Here is an 18,889-nt window from a genome sequence, read left to right as displayed (position 1 = left end):
CTGGTCCACGCCCCCCCCCTCCCCCGGCGGAGCGGTAGGTGTTTAGCCGTCTGCGCCGGGCCGCAGTGCGGCTGCGCGCACTAGGCTGCCTCCTGGGCTGGCTGGGCAGCGGCGGCCGCTGTGGCGGCGGGGCCGGGAGCGAGCGGCGGCGGCGGCGGCGGCGGCGGCGTGGGGAGTGGCGTGGAGCCGAGCCTGGGGCTGCAGCAGCGTGGGCCCCCGGAGTAGAAAGCCCCCGGGGCAAGAAAGGAAGGCCGGGCCGCGGAGTCCCTGAGCAATCGTTCTCGGATTTGGGGGAGCCTTGCCCCCCCACCTCGTCTTCAGACGTCCCCTTCTCATCCCCCTCAGCCCCGGCCGCTGACGGGAGGAGGCGGCGGCGGCGGGGGGCTGAGGGGCGCCGCCATGCCTCTCCCGCGGTGAAGCGTCCCTGCCGTGAGGAGCCGCTCGGTCTCCCCGGTGATGTCCCCCAGGCGGCAGGCGAAAGCGACTCACTCGAGCCCTGGGGTAAAGGCCTAGCTTATTCAGCTTCCTTCCTCCTCCTCCTCCTCTTCCCCTCCCCCCTCCTCCTCCTCTCCCCCTTCGTCCTCCCCTCCCCGTCTCTTCCCTCACCCTTCCCCGAGCCCCCATCTTCCCTCCCTCCCTCCCACCCCTCCAGCAGCGATGGCAGAGGAACAACAACAGCCGCCACCACAGCAGCCTGATGCCCATCAGCAGCTTCCCCCCAGCGCCCCCAACTCGGGGGTGGCTCTGCCAGCCCTTGTGCCTGGGCTGCCAGGGACAGAGGCCAGCGCGCTGCAACACAAGATCAAGAACTCCATCTGGTAAGAGGATCCTCCATCGCCGGGGTAAAAAAGCCCAGGCACATTTCTGCTGCAAACGGGGTGGGGGGCGGCGGGCGGAGGAAGAGGCTGAAGCATTCATTGAATGTGGGTATCCAGAGTCGGGTGCATTTTTATAGGACCTCTGGAGGTGTGGGGACTTTGCATCACCTCTGGTCTCCATAGCCCCCCCCCCCCCAAATGCTTTTACCCCCTCAATTGTGAGTGTAGATAAACAAGTTATTTGTGGTGTTCATTTATGTGTAAGAGGAATATGGGACGAAATTAAGTCATGTTGCATGATCGTGGCATGAATTTGGGACTCAGGAATGTGAAATGTGTTTACTCCTTTTTGCAGTCATACAGAGAGGAAGAAGTGTATTGTGAATTTTCACCAAACAGACATTGTGCGTAAGAATATTAATATGCAGCACAAAACCTAATGTGGCTCTTCCTTTCGGTTGGTTTAGCTGCTATTTCTGGATGTTTTTGCCTTCTTTATTCTGAGATTAAATTTCCTTTCCAGGGAGTTTATTTGCATGATTGTGAAGAAAGGGCTTTTTTAGTATATGATATTTTAAGGTGGCAATTTACACTGTAAAGTGATTTTTTAATTTAAAAAGATGTTTTATTTTAAAATGTCTTGCCATTTCGTGCCTTTTTCTTTTTTTAAAAAAACCATAGGTGAGATATCCTTTGCTATTTCTGTGCTTGCTTGTATGAGAATTTACAATATTTCAGCATTAGGTTAAACTCTGACGGACTGGTGGCAATCTTTTAATAATTAAATACATTGAGTTAAGTCTATCCTCTGTTAGAGCCATTGTAAATATTCTTTGAACATGAACTTGCATTATTTTTGTAGGATTCTTCATTAACTGACATTTTTAAAAAATGTAGTACTGTTTTAAAAGTGGAAAGCAATATTTGGACTTTGGTCTAAGAGATTGCTTTTAATAGACGTTTTAAAATAGAATGTGGTGTAAAACAAGCTCTGATTTTAAAAATGAAATACCACATGTCCATCATTGAATATGACTACTAAAATATTAAAACTCCTTCATTTTATTGCAATTTAAAAATAAATGCATCATAACACATTGTAGTACAATATTTATGCATTTTAAAAACAGTCACAATTTTTAAATACAAAATTAAGGTTTGTTATATGGTAATTTTTATTATTTCTTGGCATACATCCATGTTGTCATGATGCTGATATGAAGTAGGTCAGTGCAGGCTTTAATAGTTTCTTACTACACAGTAGTTGGCAGCTGAGTATCTTGCTTTCAGTTTTAATTTTAAAATGAAGTTTAAATATTTTAAGGTAGAATTTTTTGGCTTTGATGATAGTCATGTTTTGGCAGCTTGAATAGGTCAGAGATGTAAGATTGTCGTGTGTGTGTGTGTGTGTGTGTGTGTGTGTGTGTGTGTGTGAGAGAGAGAGAGAGAGAGAGAGAGAGACAGAGACAGAGACAGAGAGACAGACAGAGAGAGAAGCCTTTATTCCTTAAGGGATACCCTCACCCCCTTTTGAAAACTTTAAAGGGAGAGATGGTTAATCTCCTGCCAGAAAGTAGTGGGTTTTAACCCCTATTAACTTAATGTAACTTAGTGTCTCTGAAATCATCATTGAATTGTATTTGCCCCTTGGTTTTTACATTTAAGGTAAGGGGCATCTAAATTAAAGAACTAAAATCTTTTACGAAAGGCACATTTTAAAAGTTGAATTAGTAATGTATTTTAATTTATTATGAGAACAGTAGGGGAAAGGAAACTCCACTTTATATTTTTAAAATAGAAGTTATCTAGCCAACTGACTGAATAATAATGATAGTACTCTTTTTGGTAAATCATGTGATTTAATTATCCTTTCATTGATAATTTGTATTTACACAATCATTACAACTTAACTGCGCTGACTCTAATGTGAGAAAAACTTACCCTAAAGTAGAGTGCACTTCATTTTTTTGCTACTTGCTCAGAAAAAATAATGGGCAACAAACACCTTCATCCCCGAGTATACAATTTTATATCTTTATTTTAAAATTGTAATGGTACACTTACTAGTGTTTAATTTTCAAGCGTAGAAATCCTATTTGCAAAGATGATTACGTTTAGAACTTTGGAACAAACAATAGTGGGTCATAAACAGCATTAGTGGAGATAGTTAATGTATAGTCTCATATCCCCTGACCCACAAGGCTGGATTTGTATTATTCATCAAGTGACTATCTAAAATAAAGACACTAAAAAAAGTGAAAGCCTTTTCACCACCATCTCCTCTAAGAACTAGTGCTAAATTAAAATAATTTTTAATAGATAAGATTGCAATTCTTTAAGTATCTCATTTCACATTTTTTGAGGGAACAATATCTTTTTATCAGTTACTTTATAACTTGATAATGTTCTGAGAGATCAGTTTTGTACTACTTTCTACATCAACCTTTGGTATCATTACTAATGAGAATTTAAAATTACATTAAGCCAAAATGTGGCATTTAAAAATTATCAAATGGGTTTTGCATTTAGGTTGATCACAGTTTCTAAATTATTGAACTTGCAGATCACAAACAAGTCCGTACTTGTCTTCCTATTCAACAAATATACATATAATATGTGAGGCAGGCCCTTAGTTGGACAATGAGTTATTTATTATTTCAGTTCATAATTATTCTGTTAAACTAAAATGCTGTTTGATGAAAGTATGTCCATTGTAATTTTAAGCATTAAATGAGACTTTGAAAAAAAAGGTTAAGTGTTCAAAGTTGAAATCATGGTACCTGATGAGATCAGAAATTATTTCATAAGAATTGGAAATAAAATTCTAAAAAAATGTTAATAAGGTAGTTCTAGAAAATGAAGATACTGCCAACTTGATAGTGTTGTAATATTTGTTGATATATTTAAGAGTATCATCCACTTAAGTCCAAGTTTATAAGCTGGCAATTCTTGACCTTCCTCATTCCCACTCCATAGACAAAGGTCCAAATCACTAATACACATCTCTGTAAATACCTCTCCTCTCAAAGTAGTAGTGATTAGTTATCAGTTGTTTATAAGCCTGTTTATAACCCTTTATTTATTTATTTGTAAGACCTTACAAACCATTTGTTAAACAGTCCTTAAGATGTGTCATTGTCCTACCTACTTCTTGGAAACAGAAAAATTAAATGACAGGAAAGATAGGATTTCTCTCATTAATTATCAGACCTTGGAAGCAGTGTTGGTGCCAGAGTTTCTTGTCTGTATTCAGGCTGGTAAGTCATACAGACTTCTGAATCTCATGCATTTTAGACTTAAAATTATAATCAAAGTGAAATTATGTATGTGGACCTTTTGGATGTTTTCTAAATTCAATTTAAACCCAAATTAGACAGTTTTGTTTTACTTTTTTATATATTAGTTACAGAGAGCAAAGTATGATGATCCACAAGGTTTACATGGTAAAGCCGTATTAGACCTGATTTCTGTCCCATGTGCTAGAACTCAGCAGTTCCATTTTGTCCTTGGTTCTGGGTCAGGGCATTTATGAGCTCTGAGAATAGTTATTGTTCCTTCAACTGCAGTGGGAAACGTTTACTATAAAGCTTATAACTTTAGAGTTTACTGTAACCTTAAGTCCCTGATCTTCATTTTGCTTTAAAATTAGAGACTGACTAGTACATTACCTGGCTTTCATATAGTTTTGAATAGTTGGTTGAACATGGGGCTTGTCCTGTATTGAGACTAGATGTGATGGTTGCATCCCAACAGTTTGTGACTTCAGAAAGAAGGCAGTTCCTTGTTCTCTGTGATTTGAAACTGATAAAATTGTTTTCCCTATTGACCAGGAAGGCAAGTAAAGCAGTTTCAAGCCCCTGGCCTAATGTTTAGCTCTTAGGTAATGGATGTGTGTGTGTGTATAATTTACCAATTCGATCTCCCTACGGGGATGTGTCTTGAATGTTATGTGCAAAACTGATTTGGTTTCTGTCTCACTGTTAGTTTTGGTATTATTGGGGAAAATGAGCTTCACTGTGGTAGAAAAGACAAGTATTTTATGTTATGAATGATAATGCTTTGAGTAAAAACTTGTGTCAGATCACTTTTTATATTAGAAAAACAATTGTTGCACACAAAAATTGTACAAATGAAAATAATTAAAATGAGCATTGTCATTTACTGAAATTTGAACACTGAGCAAGAACAGTGTGTAAGTACTCACCTGACTGACTACCTGCTATATACAACATACTATGCTAGAGACTGGCATTTGAGGAATGTGCCTTCACTTGTAATGTTAACCTAAGCAAAAAAGTGCAATAAAATGTCTCTTTTATTTAGTTAGGGAACCAGGGAAAGAGGTGACAAGTGCCAAAGTGTTGATTGTGAGAAAAGTAGACCTTCATTTCCTTGTCTGTAAAATGAAAGGTTTATACTAGATGACCTTGTAAGTTCCTTTAGCTTAACTTTCTATGACTGTGTTACTAAATTAATATTGACAGGAATAATAAAACATACCATAAGCACAGTGAAAGACTAACAGAATTAACTAGTCATAGGCAATCAACAGAACATTTTCAATGGACGAATTGTTAGGATTTGTCAGTGTTTCTTGGGTGTTAGCCCAGGACTATCTGAAGGTGTTATTCACTTTTTGTTACCTTATGCAAGAGTTCTGTTATGTGAGATTCTGTCTGCAAATATTTATTGAGCATGTATTACATTTAAAGTATTCTAAGAGCCGTTGTTGATTGTGCAGAAATATGTAAGTCTGTGCAGTAATCCCTGTTGTTGGGAGTTTACTAATTGAGAGATTGCACTATGGGGATTATTTGTGTGCTCATTTTGTTTTGCTTATAATTATAAAGAAGTGCTCAGTACTTAAAAGCACCTCACATAGGAACTTTTTCCTGTAGTAATAGTGTAACATTTTAAGGCAGTAGTGGATGTTATATTATAAATTTGGTTATGTAAATAAGAAAGGTGTGTTTTCAGAATTATTTAGTATAGGGTGGAGCTTCACTACTTCTCCTCTTCACCTAACATAGACTTTTTTATGTTTATTTATTTATTTTGAGAGAGAGACAGTGCAAGTGGGGCAGGGGCAGACAGAGAGGGAGAGAGAGAATCCCAAGCAGGCTTCACGCTCTCAGTGCAGAGCCCGATACAGGACTCGATCTTAAAAAGCTTAAGATCATGACCTGAGCCGAGATCAAGAATCAGAGGTTCAACCAACTGAGCCACCCAGGCACCCCTAGGGTAGACTTTTTTTTTTTTTTTTTAAATTTTTTTTTTTTCAACGTTTATTTATTTTTGGGACAGAGAGAGACAGAGCATGAACGGGGGAGGGACAGAGAGAGAGGGAGACACAGAATCGGAAACAGGCTCCAGGCTCTGAGCCATCAGCCCAGAGCCCGACCCGGGGCTCGAACCCACGGACCGCGAGATCGTGACCTGGCTGAAGTCGGACGCTTAACCGACTGCGCCACCCAGGCGCCCCTAGGGTAGACTTTTTAATGTGTTATTGTGATAGTGTTCTTTATAAGTGTAAAGAACAAAACAGTAAGATGGTTACTCCATATCTCTGCCCAAACTAAACCAGCGCCTCTTTTTCCACCAGCCTGTGTGTATTTACTTGCTTTCTCTTCTGCTTTATTGAGGATTCTAAGACTTCAGGTTAAAGATGAGCAGCATCAACCAAAAGGAGGAAGGATCTTCCTGTCCTGGGCAAGTTAATAAATAAGGAACAATAAGCTCTGAGGCCTGAATGCACTGTGCACTGGCTATGAGATTAATAAGAGAGTTAACACTTAACCTTAACCCATGTGAATAAAAACTTTAAAACATTTAATTTTTCTTTCTTGAGACATTTACTTTTTTCTTATAGTGGACTCTAATACCTCCTATTTATAAGAGGAAATAGAAGACAACGAGGTTTGGTTAATTATGCATAATACCATTTTCAGACATCTATTACAATAGCTTCTCTATATATTATGAAACGTTGTGTGGGAGGTGAGGTTTTATATTCCTCATATCTTAAAACAAACTGAAAACATGAAGATATTCCTTGCTATTTGAGTCTCTGGTTTCTGAATTCATAGAGTGAGAGGTCAGAGTGACAGATTCCAATCTGTTATGTCTTGGAATTTTGGAAAGCAAGAGTCCATATGGTGTGAAATACCATCTCTTCCAAATAGCTTTGTCTTAAAAAAAAAAAAAAAAAATTTTTTTTTTTTTTTTTTTTTTTTTTACCTGAACCCATTCATAGTCTGAGCTTGGATAGCAAGGGTTCAGATAGCAAAGGATACCTTTACACTAATTCCAACACAGGATTAACAAATTGATTTGAATTTACATGCTAAGTCTGATTGATTACTGATACCTACCAAGAGCATGGGGATCAATGTGAACTATTGGTTATCTTGGAGGGGGAGGGTATGAGTCTCTAGGGCTGTGGTGTTGGAATTTATGAGGCCTCATTTTAAGATACAAACCAAGCATCGAGAGCACTTGGGTTTGTGTTTTTCTTTCTGTACTTGTATTCTTTTTATTTTTCTGTGGCTTTCCTACTTTGATCACCTTGTACTGTCAAGTAGCTACAAGATGAGAACAGGGGATTACTCTGTTAAGTGGTGACTGCAGTTTGCACTAACCCTTTTTCTTTGCTTTTATTATCGTGTTTCTCTTTGTATGCCTGTGCTGGTCTCTTTACCTGCTACTTTAAAAACCTTTCTTTTTTCTTCTGATACAAGGGTCTACTAACTTTAAGATTCGATTCATGTCTGTTGTTTCCATGAAATTTTTCTCAACTCTCGGGGAACAATGATCTCAGTTGTGTGAATTAACTTTTTTCAGTGATTTAGACTGGCCTTACCTGAGATGATCCCAATGTAGTGAATTTTTACTGAATTTAAATGAAACATTCTCATTTTCTAGTATGTAAGGTTCATAGGAATTCAGAGACTGAATATACCTAAAACAAAGCAGTCACTGCATAATAAATAATTTATGACAGTAAAATATTTTATGTATATGGGGTAGCCAAGTACTTACCATTGTTTTTGCAGTATATATGGAATTTTAAAAATTTAATTGGATAAGAGTGTCACTTCATTGACCTCTTGCTTGAAGTAAAGTTGGTGCTTCTGGGAATCTGGGAAATCTATTTGAACAAGATGCTTCAGTTAATTTAAGTGAATCACTTCACTAATTTGATTGCAGTTATTAGATCTATTAATTGCATATGTATGTAAGCAGTCTATGATCTAAAATGTTACTGTGATATTATTAAATACATGATTCCTTTTTCTGAAGCAGGAGATATTAACAACCAGTGTTTGGCCAAATTCTGTACATACAAGTTTTCAGAGAAGTGAGAAGGTCAAAAACTAGTCTTGAATTTACAGAATCAGGTGGTTGAGGAAAACTGAATACAGTATACCTTTATTTTAATGTATATTATATATAGTCAGGAGGATTAAAAAGTAACAAGACACTACTCCTCATTTCATACATTCACCCCTTTGTGGTAGTTGCATGCATCATTAATTGAATTTAACAAAAGTAAGATTTTGTTAAATGCAGCGATGGTGTGCTATATATAATCAATTAAATTAAAAAATAGAGAGTTAGATTCAGAGGGATTCAGTAAGATATAATACTCTTATTGGCAAAATTCAGGATGGTGACCATAACCATCTGATGGTGACCTTAAAAATCAAGGGATGGACTATTGATCCAAATACAACTTAATATCCCACTAGCAGGAATTAGAGTCACAGTTGTTGATGGCAGTAAACCTTACCAGTAATGAGAATAATTAGGGGAAGATAGCTTAGGTCAAAATTTGCTTACCTGGGGAGTGGGGTTTCCACCAATCACAGTTCTCTCATCTAAATTTTAATGTGCAAAGGTAGAAGAAAAAAATAAAGTAATAATAGAGAAAGAAAGGATGGGCGTGTTGAGAACTGGGGCAGAGGACCAGGAACTGCTCTGTTAGTACCCTGAGTTGACTCTCTTTGAATAATGGCCACTTCGTGAAGAGGATCAGAATACAACTATATGTGGGATCCTCTGTATACCTCACTTAGCTCATATTTTGGATCCTGTGTCTTAGCATCTGTATCTGTGTACTTTTCCATTATCAGATGAAATTTGTTTTCCCCTTTGGATTCATCCCTTTTCATATATTTAGGGAATTTGTTCTAATACATACCCTTTCTGTCAGCATCATCAAACTGTTCTTTTCCACAGGCTGTTTTTCCTGTGACTTTATACATGCTTATGACTTCCTTAAAGCAGCAGCAAACAACCTTGGAGAAAAGTTTTTGCAGTAAAACAAAGAGTTGATCTTTCAGTGACCTAAAGAGCTCATTCATAGTCTAAGAAAAAAAGTCATTAGGTAAGTGAATGAAGAATGCAAATACTCATTTTATAAGAATAATAATATAAACAGTTAACAGTGCAAAAATCCTTACTCAATAATAAAAAATAAAGCAGAAAAATGCAGTTTTTTTTGACCACTAAGAAAAGATTTAAGAAACGTGGTAACCATTGCTAGCTAGTCTCATCCCTGGTTTTACTATTTTCCTTACTCCTTTCCCTCCCCTTCAGTCCCTCATTTATAATCCTGTTGTTTGATTTGTAAGCCCGCTTATATATTTGGAGGAATAAGTGAACCTACATTTTAAAACTGTTAACTGTTTTGCACTTAGATGGGAACAAATGTATGCTTCCCCCCCCCCCCGCCTTTATATATTCTTGAAAATTTCTTGAATGAGCAAGTATAATTTTTGATTTAGAAAAATACCCAAACAAGTAAAATAATGCTTTTTGTCTACCCTGCTGCTCTTCCCTTTGGTTGCCATCTGTCCATCAGCTCACCACCCTCACTCCACTAGATCTTCTCTCTGCTCTTGTCCTTTTTGACTCTTGCAGTCTGGCTTCCTGTTCTTCTTGCCAACTCAGTGGCCTTTGTTTTCAGTCTTTATCTTTTATTGTGTCTTCAGCTGTAGTTTTTAATATGATTCCTTTGTAGTTTGGGAATTATCATTCATTCCTTTTTGAGAGCTGCTTTTGTGTCAGCTACTCTGCCAGGTATTGGGGATTCCATGGACAAAGATGCAAGATCTTTGTTTTCATGGACCTTACTTCTGACTAACATTTTAGTTTTCCTGCTTCTTTCCTCTAGATGCCCTTTAATGGTGAATATCCAGGCACTTATTTCTCAACCATCCATTTTTTTCTCTGTTCACTTGTTTGATAAAGTCACAAATAGATGGACTGATCAGACAACTCTAATCACATCTACTGATTCATTTGCTAGAGTACAGGTGGCTAGCTACCACTGTCTTTGTAAACTTGGCATTTTCACAGTAATCTTCTGTGCCACAGTGTTTGCTACCTCAGTTTGATTTCATTTCTAACTATTTTACCTCTTTGGGTAGTAGATGCCACCTGTTCTTCATTCTGTCAGGCTAGTAATATTGGTTTCATATTTTTCTCTCTTCTCGTTATGCCCAATATTTTAAGATTGCCAAGTTCACAGGGTCACTTAACATTTCTCCCTATCTTCTACTCCCTAGATTTCCACTGCCAGGACCACAGTCCAGTGCTTTACCATCTCATTCCTGGATTGTTACAATGGCACCATAGTTGCCTCTGCCTCTGGCCTTTCCCCTCTCTGAACTATGCTATATATTGCTGCCAAAATAAGTCTTCAAAAATATCCTTTTCCATGTAGTCTCCTTCTAATAACCTATAATAATTTCATGTTGCCCACCATATCATACCAAAAATTGCTGTCAGGTTCAAAGGCTTGTATAATCTGGCCCCATGCAGTCAGTACAGCCTGATTTCTTTCTGTTCATCGGCGTTGAACTTCTGTCCGGCTAGCACTTCAGTGTCTGCCTTATATTTTGTGGTCCTCCTTTTATTCCTGCTTTATATCTTTTCTGGAATCTCTACTTGCCTGTATCCAAATCCTACTTAATCACATTTTAACCATTTTTAAAGTCATAGCTCAAATCATCATACTAGCTCAAATCATCATACAATAAAACATTCTTTAGCTACTCTAGTCCATGTTGACCTTTTCTTGACCTCACACTGTATATTGATGTTTGTACAATTAAGCATGTAATCAATTTAATTTTTGTCCTGTGATGTTTAATCAACAGCAAGTTCTTTGAAGCCAGGGGCAACACCTTTTGCATCTATTTCTCATTGAACAGTAGGTACTAGTGAATACTATTTTTGTCTACTACATTCTTAGAGGCACTTGATTTTTTTCTACATATTAATGTTTCTGTATTTTACACATTTGATGTGGTAATTTTCTGCTCAAATAAGTTATTAAACTCAAGCTGCATTTTACAGAATTGAGGACTTACAGCAATAGATTTTTTTTTTAATTTGCATTGGTGAAACTGAAGTAATCTTTTATTTAGTGTTTCAGTACTACTAATCAAATATTTTTCAGTATATATCTAAATTAAAAAATAATATACCTCCCAAGTAAGAGCTATTGTGTCCTTCATTTTAAAAATACTGAGCAGGGGCGACTAGGTGGCTCAGTTGGTTAAGATCTGACTCTTGATTTTGGCTCGGGCCATGATCTCACGGTTTGTGGAATTACTCCGCTGACAGCACAGAGCCTGCTTGGGATCCTCTCCCCCTCTGCCCCTTTCCCACTCATTTTCCTGCTCTCTTTCTCTCTCTCAATAAATAAACTTTTAAAAAAAATTTAAAATACTGAGCAAATGACTACTACATAGTTTAGTAATCTTTTATGAGTATACAGTAGTATTTTAGTTAGGGTTTTGTGGGCTAATCAGCTACTTGTGTTCCAGCCTCGTTCCTAACAGGTGAAGTTGGAATTTTGAAGAACCCCTTAACATTAACCTGGAGATAGCTTCTTCAAAGTTGGGTTCTGGTGGAGGATTTAACCCACTTACTTCTGGAGCCAAGACCCAAAGCTAGGGTAACTTGTTGAGTCATGGCCACAGCCTGAAGACGGCAAATGAACCCTATGAGTTAGGGCAAATAACTGAGGAAGATGGATTTATTGGGGAAGTAGCGAGGGAATAACCAAAATAGGAGAGCAATTCTGAGGGCCCAAAGTGTTTCACATTTATAAAACAGGTTACAGTCTATTGGACCTTTCTATTTATCTGACGTCAGAGACTTTTTGGTTTTTTTTTTTTAGTCTGATACTCTTTTTTTTTTTTTTTTTATTTTAAAAAATTTTTTTTTTCCCAACGTTTTTTTATTTATTTTTGGGACAGAGAGAGACAGAGCATGAACGGGGGAGGGGCAGAGAGAGAGGGAGACACAGAATCGGAAACAGGCTCCAGGCTCCGAGCCATCAGCCCAGAGCCCGACGCAGGGCTCGAACTCACGGTCCGCGAGATCGTGACCTGGCTGAAGTCGGACGCTTAACCAACTGCGCCACCCAGGTGCCCCGAGTCTGATACTCTTTATTTCAGAGAGGTACAACAACTAGTTTATCTTTGAAAGACCCTTTCAGAGGCAACTGGCTCACTCAGTCATTAGGCTTCCCAACTTTGGCTTAGGTCATGATCTTGCAGTTCATGGGTTCGAGCCCCATGTTCGGCTCTGTGCTGACAACTCACAGCCTGGAGCCTGCTTTGGATTCTGTGTCTCCCTCTCTCTCTGCCCCTCCCCTGCTCACTCTCTGTCTCTCTCTCTCTGTCTCTCTCTCTCTCTCTCTCAAAACTAAATAAACATTTAAAAAATAAGGTACACTTTTAGCTTTAAAATTGTATGTATATGAGGCTACTTGGTTTGTTAGAGCAACCGTTCTTTATATTAGCATCATACTAGTATCACCTTGGAACATGTTAGAAATGTAAATTTTGGGGCTGCTCCCTCAGATTTATGGGAATAGAAACTCTGGGGGTGTAACCAGCAACTTTTGTTTTATTAGCCCTTCAGATGATTCTAATATAGAAGTTTGAGAATCACTTGCTTAGAGGATATATCTTCTAATAAACAGTAGTAAGCCAGAGTCCTCTGTGGCAAAATTTTAATCTTTCAAATTTTGAGTACCCCAAGTAGAGTTAATAACTCCTTTAATTTTTCATAGTATTTGAGTGTAATTGTTATTATTTACACTGTGTTGCCAAAAAATTCCACTAAACTGATTCTTTAATCTCAGCAATTGTATATTAAATGAATTGATGGATGACTCCATGAATAAACATTAAAAATAGATAGTGCATGGTCATCATTGCACTCTGCCTGGTCAACAATGAAAAGACAGGCAGACATACAAAATACCAGAGATCACATGTATAACCCAGGGCCAGCAAGCTCTTACTTTGAAGGGCCAGATGGTAAATATTTTTGGCTTTGTAAGACATAGGGTTTCTGTTGCAACTACTTTACTCTGCATTGTTATCAGGAAAGTAGCTACAGACAATACATATGCAAGTATATAAATGAATGAATGGCTAGATTTGTTCCATTGCTGGCAGGATTTGGCCCTTGGGCAGCAGTTTGTGGACCTCTGTATCCCAAACTGCAATAGTGGTTCTCAGTCTTCACTCTCTTATTGACAAACAATGGATGATAGTCACCTGCTTATTATTGTCTTATAATTCTCTCTTAGGTAAACCCAGGATTATGTGTAAAGCATATTAAAATGCAAATGAGTTATATTCCAGAGATAGTCCTACCTTAGCTCTTATGATAATAAAGTATATTGACTTAACGTTTTTGGTATGACACATAAAGAGCTGGAAGTCCTCACTTCTGTCATCACAAGAAGAAAAAAAGCTGAACAAACAGAATCAGCAGCTCTTCTTAGATGCATCAGAGAATTGAGGCAAATTCAGGGCAAACTGCTGCCTGCAAAACTGGAGACTGGCAGAGAATCAAAGCTGATGGGTGGCAGCAGCCAGGAGTAGAAGCCCCATAACTGAAGCCACTATAGGTAGGAACACTTTAAACTTAACTGATGGATTAAATGCTAGAGGCTCTGGGTGGCCTAGCTTGAGTGTTGAAAACAGAGGAGGCCCAGTGTTAGACTGGTATCCCCACACTTTCCAGGAGACCTACCAGGTTCTCCCTGTGAGGATCAGAGAAAAATCTTTTACTACTTGCATAGTGAGGGAGGGCTTCAGTGGGTGGGGAGTTTATAGGAAGGGTCAGGGAAGGAGGAGGAGAAAAGTAGTCATTTTGAAATATACCCAGAGCTCTCTATTATTTTTAACAGGCCTGTTTCAAGGGAAAATATTTTACTAGAGCCTAACTAACAGGGGCTTTACCAAAGCTTTCTTGACCCGGGGAAAGGGAAGTATCCAACATAGGCTCACTAAAATACTGAGACCTAATTATAGAACAATAGAATGCCTCTCTCCAGCTTTACCACCATGTCAGTAGGGCTCCTGTATGATAACAGGATTGCATCTAAAACAAGAGTAAGCCTCACACCTTTCTTAAAGAGTCTTTAGGGATTCCCAAAGAGAACATGGGAGACAAAAGCAAGGACATTAGAAAAAATTTTAGCTTTAGACACCACACCTACAGCAAACAGTTAAACAGCCCAAATCCTAGTAGATAAATACAAAACTTTACTCTAAAGGCCTGTTGACTAGAGTTGCTTTTACCCAACAGTATATCTGGCTTTCAAGAAAAGATTACAAGGCATGCTCAAAGGCAAAAATAAACACAAACATAAAAACAAAAAAGAAACAAAAACAACCCACAATCTGAAGAGGTAAACCAGTTTCAGATATGACACAGATTTGGGGATTATTATCCTATGGATTTAAAGTTATGATTAATATGCTAAGTGCTCTAATGGAAAAAGTAGACATCATGCAAGAATGGATAAGTAATGTGAGCACAAAGATGGAAGCTCTAAGAAATAATCCAAAGGAAGTGCCAGAAATCAAAAACACTGTAACAAATGAAGAATGCCTTCATTGGGCCTATACAGTAGACTGGCCATAACTGAGGAAAGAATCAGTGAACATGAAGATACATCAATAGAAACTCCCACAACTAAAATGCACCGAGAAAAGAAGTGAAAAAGATGGAGCGGAGTATCCAAGAACTGTGGGACAATTACAAAAGGTGTATCATAAGCACAATTGGGATATCAGAAGGAGAAGAGAGAAAGAAACCAGAAGTGTTTGAAGTATAATGGGTGAGAATTTTCCAAAAATTAAAGACCCTAAACTACAGATCCAGGAAGCTCAGAGATACCAAGCAGAATAAACAACAAAAATCTATCCCTAGGTACATTGCATTCAGTCTGCAGAAAATTAAAGACAAAGATCAAATTTTGAAAGAAGCCAGAGAGAAATAACCACCTTACTTATAGAGGAACAAGGATAAGAATTTTATCAGACTTCTCTTCAGAAATCAAGCAAGCAAGGAGAGAGTAAAGTATTTAGAGTTGAAAGAAGAAAACCACCAACTTTGTATCTGGTGAATTCTGTGTCTGTGTCCTTCAGAAGTAAAGGAGAAATAAGATCTTTTTCACACAAACCAAAATTGAGGGAATATGTAACTAGTAGACCTGCTTTGCAAGAGATGTTACAAGTTCTTCAAAGGAAGAGAAAATGATATAGGCCAAAGATTTAGATCTACATAAAGGAGTGAAAAGGAATAAATGAAGATAGAAGCTTTCATTTTTCTTACATTTAATCGATCTAAGAGATAATAGTTTGTTCAAAATAATGTATTTGGTGATTATACCTTATGAATAAATGAATGACAACAATGTCATAAGGAACAGGAGAGAGGAATTGGGAATAGTTTTAGAAAGTACTTGTAGTAATTAAAGTGGTATAGTGTTTTCAAAGTGTACTTGGGATTAGTCATAAAAGTATATTGCAAACCACTAAAAAGATTTTGAAAGGAAGTGTAATTGATATGCCAAAAGAGTAAAGAAAATAGAATCATATAAGGTGTTCACATAAAACGAGAGAAGTCAGAAATAGAGAAGACAAAAAAATAAAAAACAAAGAAAAAGAGCAATGAATAGTAAATCATTAAAATATGGTACATATTAATCCAACTGTATCAGTAATCACTTCAACTGTGCATGTTCAAAATACACCAATTAAAAGAGACTGTTACAGTAGATTAAAAAACCAAAACAACTGCCTTTCTGTGCTGCCCAGAGAGGGGTCCAACCAGTGTTCTGGGTTCCCCTCATAAGTTTAAAAAAAGCTTCCATGATGTCCAGAGCCCTTGATAGTCTGCAAATGAAGGAGGAAGATGCCCTGAAATTCCTTGTAGCAGGAACCCACTTAAGTGGCCCCAACCTTGACTTCCAAATTCCAGCCTTGGCTTACGAATTGAAATTCCTTGTAGCAGGTACCCACTTAAGTGGCACCAACCTTGACTTTCCAAAAGGAAAAATGATGACATCTATATCATAAATCTGAAGAGAACTTGGGAGAAGCTTCTGTAGGCACTCCTGCCATTGTTGCCTTTGAAAACCCCGCTGATGTCAGTGCTCTGTCATCCAGGAATACTGGCCAGTTAGCTGTGCTGAAGTTTGCTGCCACCCCTGGAGCCAATTCTATTGCTGGCCGCTTCACTCCTGGAACCTTCACTAGCCAGATCCAGGCATCCTTCTGCAACCAAGACTTCTGGTGGTTACTGATTCCAGGGTTGACCACCAGCCTCTGAGTGAAACGTCTTATGTTAACCTGCCTACCATTGCTCTGTGTGACACAGACTCTCCTCTTTGCTACATGGATATTGCCATCCCTTGCAACAAGAAGGGAACCCACTCACTGTGTCTGGGGTGGTGGACACTGGCCCCAGAATTTCTGTGCGTGCATGGCACCATTTCCCGTGAACACCCATGGGAGGTCATGACTGATTTCTTCTTCTACAGAGATCCTGAAGAGATTGAAAAGGAAGAGCAGGCCACTGCTGAAAATGTTATGACAAAGGAGAAATTTCAGGGTGAATGGACTGCTCCAGCTCCTGAGTTCACTGCTACTCAACCTGAAGTCGCAGACTGGTCTAAAGGTGTGCACATGCCCTCTGTGCTCCGTTAACAGTTCCCTACTGAAGACTGGAACACTTGCCCGCCACGGAAGGGCTGCAGCTTCCACTGCTCAGGCCACTGAATGTGTATGAACAACTACTGAGTGGTCTTAAGCTGCTCTTCCACAAAGAAATAAGGTTGATGGAAAATAAAAGGTTTCTAAAAGTTGGGGGGAAAAAAATCAAGACAACCTTATGTTGTTTACAAGTATACCTTTCACTGACTTTGGTACTTTGTTATTTAGTAACCAATTACTTGTAACATGCTTCACCAGTATGTTGTAACACTAAATTTGAGAACCTAAAAGTTACGTGTAAATGATAAGGTACTTAAATTATAAAGATCTAAAGGGAAAATGGCCATGTTTTTGTTTAACATTTTTATTTTAATTCTAGCTCGTTAACATACAGTATAATAGTTTCAGATGTAAAATACGTGGTTGAACAATTCCATACATCACCCAGTTCTCATCACAAGTGCTCTCCTTACTCCCCATCACCTGTTTAACCCATTCCCTCACCCACCTCCCCCCTGGTAACCATCAGTTTGTTCTCAAGAGTCCGTTTCTTGGTTTGTCTCTCTCTTTCTCTTTTTTAACCTTTGCTCATTTGTTTCTTAAATTCCATATATGAATGAAATCATAGGACATTTGTCTTTCTCTGACTCATTTCACTAATAAGTGTTATACTCTCTAGCTCTATCCATGTCATTGCAAATGGCAAGATTTCATTCTTTTTTATGGCTGAATAATATTCCATTGTATATATACACCACATCTTCTTTACCTATTCATTAGTCGGTGGACTCTTGGGCTGCTTCCATATCATGGCTATTGTAGATAATGCTGCTGTAAACATAGGGATGCATGCATCTCTTTGATTTAGTGTTTTTATATTCTTTGGATAAATAGTGTGATTGGTGGAGTGTAGGGTAGTTTTATTTTTAGCTTTTTGAGGAACCTCCATAACTGTTTTCCACAGTGGCTGCACCAGTTTGCATTCCCACCAACAATGCCTAAGGATTCCATTTTCTCCACATCTTCCAAAATGGCCATTTTGTGTACAGTTTTGTGTATAAAGTATTTAATTTCCTGTTTAGAATTAATTTTATGAGTAATTTAGTGAACATATTTTATGTACATTCTGATTTTTTAAATGTTTGTTTGCTTATTGTTTGAGAGACAGAGTGTGAGCAGAGAGAGAGTAGAGAGTAGAGAGAGAGAGGGAGATGCAGAATCCAAAGCAGGCTCATGAACTGTGAGATCATGACCTGAGATGAAGTTGGATGTTTGACTGAGCCACCCATGTGCCCCTAAACTGTTGTAATGAGATAATTTACATGCCACTAAATTTACCTGCATTAGCATACAATTCAGTGGTTTTTAGTGTACTTTCAAAGTTGTGCAGTAATTGCAATGATTTAATTTTAGGATGTTTTGATGTTTTTTAAAGCAGTTGAAAAGTGAACTATATTGACTGAATTGATTAGAAATGGAAAGGTATTTATCTAATCATTTCTGAAGGTTTGAAGGCAGTAGGAGCATTCAAGATAGTATTTTTGTTTTACATGTTGATGGACTTAACAGTAGAACATTGATTTGTAGAAACTCAAAAATGAAGTTGTAATTGCTCTGTGCTTTTTCTTTATGGTCTTTCCTTGTCTTTATCCTTTGTGGACCAATCTTTATATTACTTTAGACATGCTAAAGAGCTTTCTTCTGTATAGAGGCTTACTGCTAAAAAAAAAAAAATGGTTTCAGTATTACCTTAAGCTTCATCATAGCTGGTCAAATACTTGAGTCTTCCTATGGCACACATTATTTTCTGACATTTCAACTTTTTATATTTATAATTATAGAGCATAACATGTGAGCTGTTGCTTTTTTCTGTAATGTATTTCGAACCAGTGAGATACTACTTTACTAAATTAATTTTCTTTAAGATGGTTAGAAAATTTCTCTGTCCAGCATAAAAACTTTCATTTAAAGAAAAACATATTTAAAAGTTTTAAAGCAAGAAGTAATGAGAATCACAAAGAGGAAGCTCACTTT

The 18,889-nt window shown here is 38.0% G+C and overlaps 1 protein-coding gene and 1 pseudogene across 4 annotated transcripts in view; both read left to right on the top strand.

Annotated features, from left to right (window-relative positions):
• Positions 1-368: 368 nt before the first annotated feature.
• The window catches only part of RFX7 (regulatory factor X7), a 133,373-nt gene continuing 114,852 nt past the window's right edge, over positions 369-18,889 (top strand). The window contains exons 1-2 of one of the 4 annotated variants that reach the window (XM_086710754.1): positions 369-501; positions 656-818. In XM_086710754.1, coding sequence (XP_086566880.1) covers positions 658-818 — 161 coding nt within the window. In that variant the 5' untranslated portion in view covers positions 369-501; positions 656-657. Of the gene's footprint in view, positions 502-652; positions 819-9,063; positions 9,205-18,889 lie in introns of those variants that run through there. The other 3 variants (XM_086710755.1, XM_086710757.1, XM_086710756.1) reach the window with 3 other exon arrangements.
• Positions 12,274-16,952, top strand: LOC112855204 (small ribosomal subunit protein uS2-like; annotated as a pseudogene).

Source organism: Puma concolor, chromosome B3 (genome assembly GCF_028749965.1).
Source record: "Puma concolor isolate L17-30 chromosome B3, mPumCon1.1.hap2, whole genome shotgun sequence".
NCBI lineage: Eukaryota > Metazoa > Chordata > Mammalia > Carnivora > Felidae > Puma > Puma concolor.
Note: the sequence above shows the minus strand (reverse complement) of the source record. Positions and strands in the feature narration are given on the sequence as shown.